The sequence below is a fragment of the Antrostomus carolinensis genome, unplaced genomic scaffold (genome assembly GCF_000700745.2).
Source record: "Antrostomus carolinensis isolate BGI_N321 unplaced genomic scaffold, ASM70074v2 scaffold38804, whole genome shotgun sequence".
In the NCBI taxonomy this organism is placed as follows: Eukaryota; Metazoa; Chordata; class Aves; order Caprimulgiformes; family Caprimulgidae; genus Antrostomus; species Antrostomus carolinensis.
Window position 1 is genome coordinate 2,466 of NW_010313527.1, and position 2,285 is coordinate 4,750.

Below are 2,285 nucleotides of genomic sequence, written 5' to 3' on the forward strand. Positions count from 1 at the left end.
AAGAGATTCCCCAAAGGCCCCACTGGAGCAGAGGCAGGGGCAGTGCCTGGGGCTGGACACTCGGCTGGGCACCAAACCAAGCGCCAACACGCTGCCCCCCTGTCCCCCCTGTCCCCCCAGGGCCAGCCCTACCTTCAGATCCCAGATCTTGATCTGAGAATCCATCGTCCCTGTTCCAAAAATGAGCCCGTCTGGGTGGAACTGGGCGCAGGTGAGAGCTGCAGAGACACCAAAGGACATTTGGAGGGTCAGGGAGACTTCCTGATTTTATTAACAAGCCCCCACCCTGAGTTCTCCTGAGCTCCAGGAGCCCAGAGACCCACAGGGAGAAAAATCCCTTCTCTCCAAGCTCCCAACAGCCCCGTGGGGTGGGGACACTCATCCCTCAGCCTTACCACAGCCAGAGCTCTCATCTGTCACCTTGGTGAGGACACGGCCTGTCTGGATATCCGAGAAAGCCCAGTACTGAAAGAGGAGGGAGAGTTGAGTACAGAGAGGTGAGGAGCAAGGTCTGTGGCCTGGGGAGGGGTCTGTGGCCCGGGGAGGGGTCTCACTTGGTCATCAGAAGAGCTGAGGAGGTAGTCACCTGTCGCATGGAGGCTCAGCCCTGTCACGGAGCCCTCGTGGGCACGGACGACCTGCACACAGGAGGCGTTGGGCACAGACCAGATCCGGATAGTGGCATCAGGAGAAGCTGAGAACACCAAGTCCTGGAGAGGGACAAAGCAGGAAAGTTAACATCAAAAAAAATCATCACCCCTTCATCTGAGAGAGCTCCCACCAGGAACTGGCCCATCAGTGGTCTGTGTGAGGTGGAGACCCCCCCACCACAACAGAAAAGAGCCCCAAAAACCCCAATCTGGGGCAGTTTGGCTGTGAGGGAAGTGGCCAAACGTGGGTCTGAGCACACCTGAGAGGGGTGGAAGACAACGCTGGTAACCTTCTTGGAATGTCCCTTGAGTGTTGCCAGGATCTGCTCCGAGCTCTTGTCAAAGACGATGACGTTTTTATCAGCCCCACCTGGAAAATGAAGCAGGAAGAGGTGAGAGATGTGAGTCTGTGGCCAACCAAGTCTGAGTCCACCCACCTTTCCTGGGGATCACTGTCTGGAGAAGCTTTGCTGTGAGCTGAGAGAATCCCTGGTGCCCCTCTTGCCCCAGCTCTACCCCCCAAAAACACAGAGAAAGCAGCAACAGGCTCCCAGCCCCACACCACCCAGTCCCCAGCAAGTGGAAGAAGCTCCCTTACCGGTGAGGATCTTGTTGGTGTCGGAAGGACAGAGGTCCAAGGCAAGGATCCCCGGGATGCTGGCGCTGTGCAGCCCCTGTGCGAGGCAGGATGACACCAGATTAATGCCACAAGCAAGAAAATGTCCCCAAAAGGATCTGAGAGGCCCTGGAGGGTGTTTCATTCCAACAGTGAAGGAACCTGTGCCACATCTACTCCAGCACAGGTCCCTGCTGGCGGTGGGACAGAGTCACAACCCTCTCCTTGCTCTCCCAGCAGAAGATCTGTCACTTATTGATGCTCCAAAGTGGCACATGAGTGGCCCAGATGCCCAAGGAGGAGGACATCCAGTTTTGAAGCCCCTGCCCACGTCATGGCACTCACCACGTGCGAGGCGACCTGCCGGTACTTGCTGAGCTCCTCCGGCTTCACCAGCTCCTCTGGGACCGTCTTGCCTCTCTGCAAAAGGGAAATGATGTGGAGATGAACATCAGCCTGTCCCAGAGCACGGAGCATCCTGGCTGTGGGGGTATCTCTGGAGTGACACGGGGCTGCTGACCTTCTTACGCTCCGTGGTCAGCACCGTAGCCTTGTCTTGAAGCTGGAAAATGAGAGAAGGGTGGTCACGGGCTGACCAGGACCTGCAGGACCTGACCAGGGCTCTGCTGGGGGGAGGATGGAGAACAGCCACCACCGAGGGCTGTGGCAGCACAAGGGGAAGGTCCTTTACCTTCTGGATGATCTCGGGGGTCATGCCTGCCAGCTCTCCCAGATCCATGGACTCCCCAGCACCCTGCGCAGGACAGAGAAGGGGGGATGGTTACACCCAGTGGGGGGGACACGAGTGGAGATCAGAGATGGAGGGGAAAGGTGCTGAGCTGGGCAGTGGGGACTCACGGCCACGTTTGGCTGAGAGGATGGCACCGTCTGGGGCACGATGAGGCCAGCCTGGGGCTTCAGAGTCGCCAGAGCTGCGGGGGCAAGAGAAAAGCTGCGAGTTTAAGGTGTGCTCGGGGGGTAAACGAGACAATCGCTGTCAAGACTACACACTGCTCGCT

The 2,285-nt window shown here is 58.2% G+C and overlaps 1 protein-coding gene across 1 annotated transcript in view; it reads right to left on the bottom strand.

Annotated features, from left to right (window-relative positions):
• PRPF19 (pre-mRNA processing factor 19) overlaps positions 1–2,198 on the bottom strand; it is a gene marked incomplete at both ends in the record, with an annotated part of 3,272 nt that extends 1,074 nt beyond the window's left edge. Inside the window, 9 exon segments of the mRNA XM_010167382.2 lie at positions 133–218; positions 396–465; positions 555–710; positions 911–1,020; positions 1,249–1,324; positions 1,612–1,686; positions 1,787–1,828; positions 1,958–2,020; positions 2,125–2,198. Of these exon segments, the coding sequence (XP_010165684.2) occupies positions 133–218; positions 396–465; positions 555–710; positions 911–1,020; positions 1,249–1,324; positions 1,612–1,686; positions 1,787–1,828; positions 1,958–2,020; positions 2,125–2,198 (752 nt within the window).
• Positions 2,199–2,285: the final 87 nt, after the last annotated feature.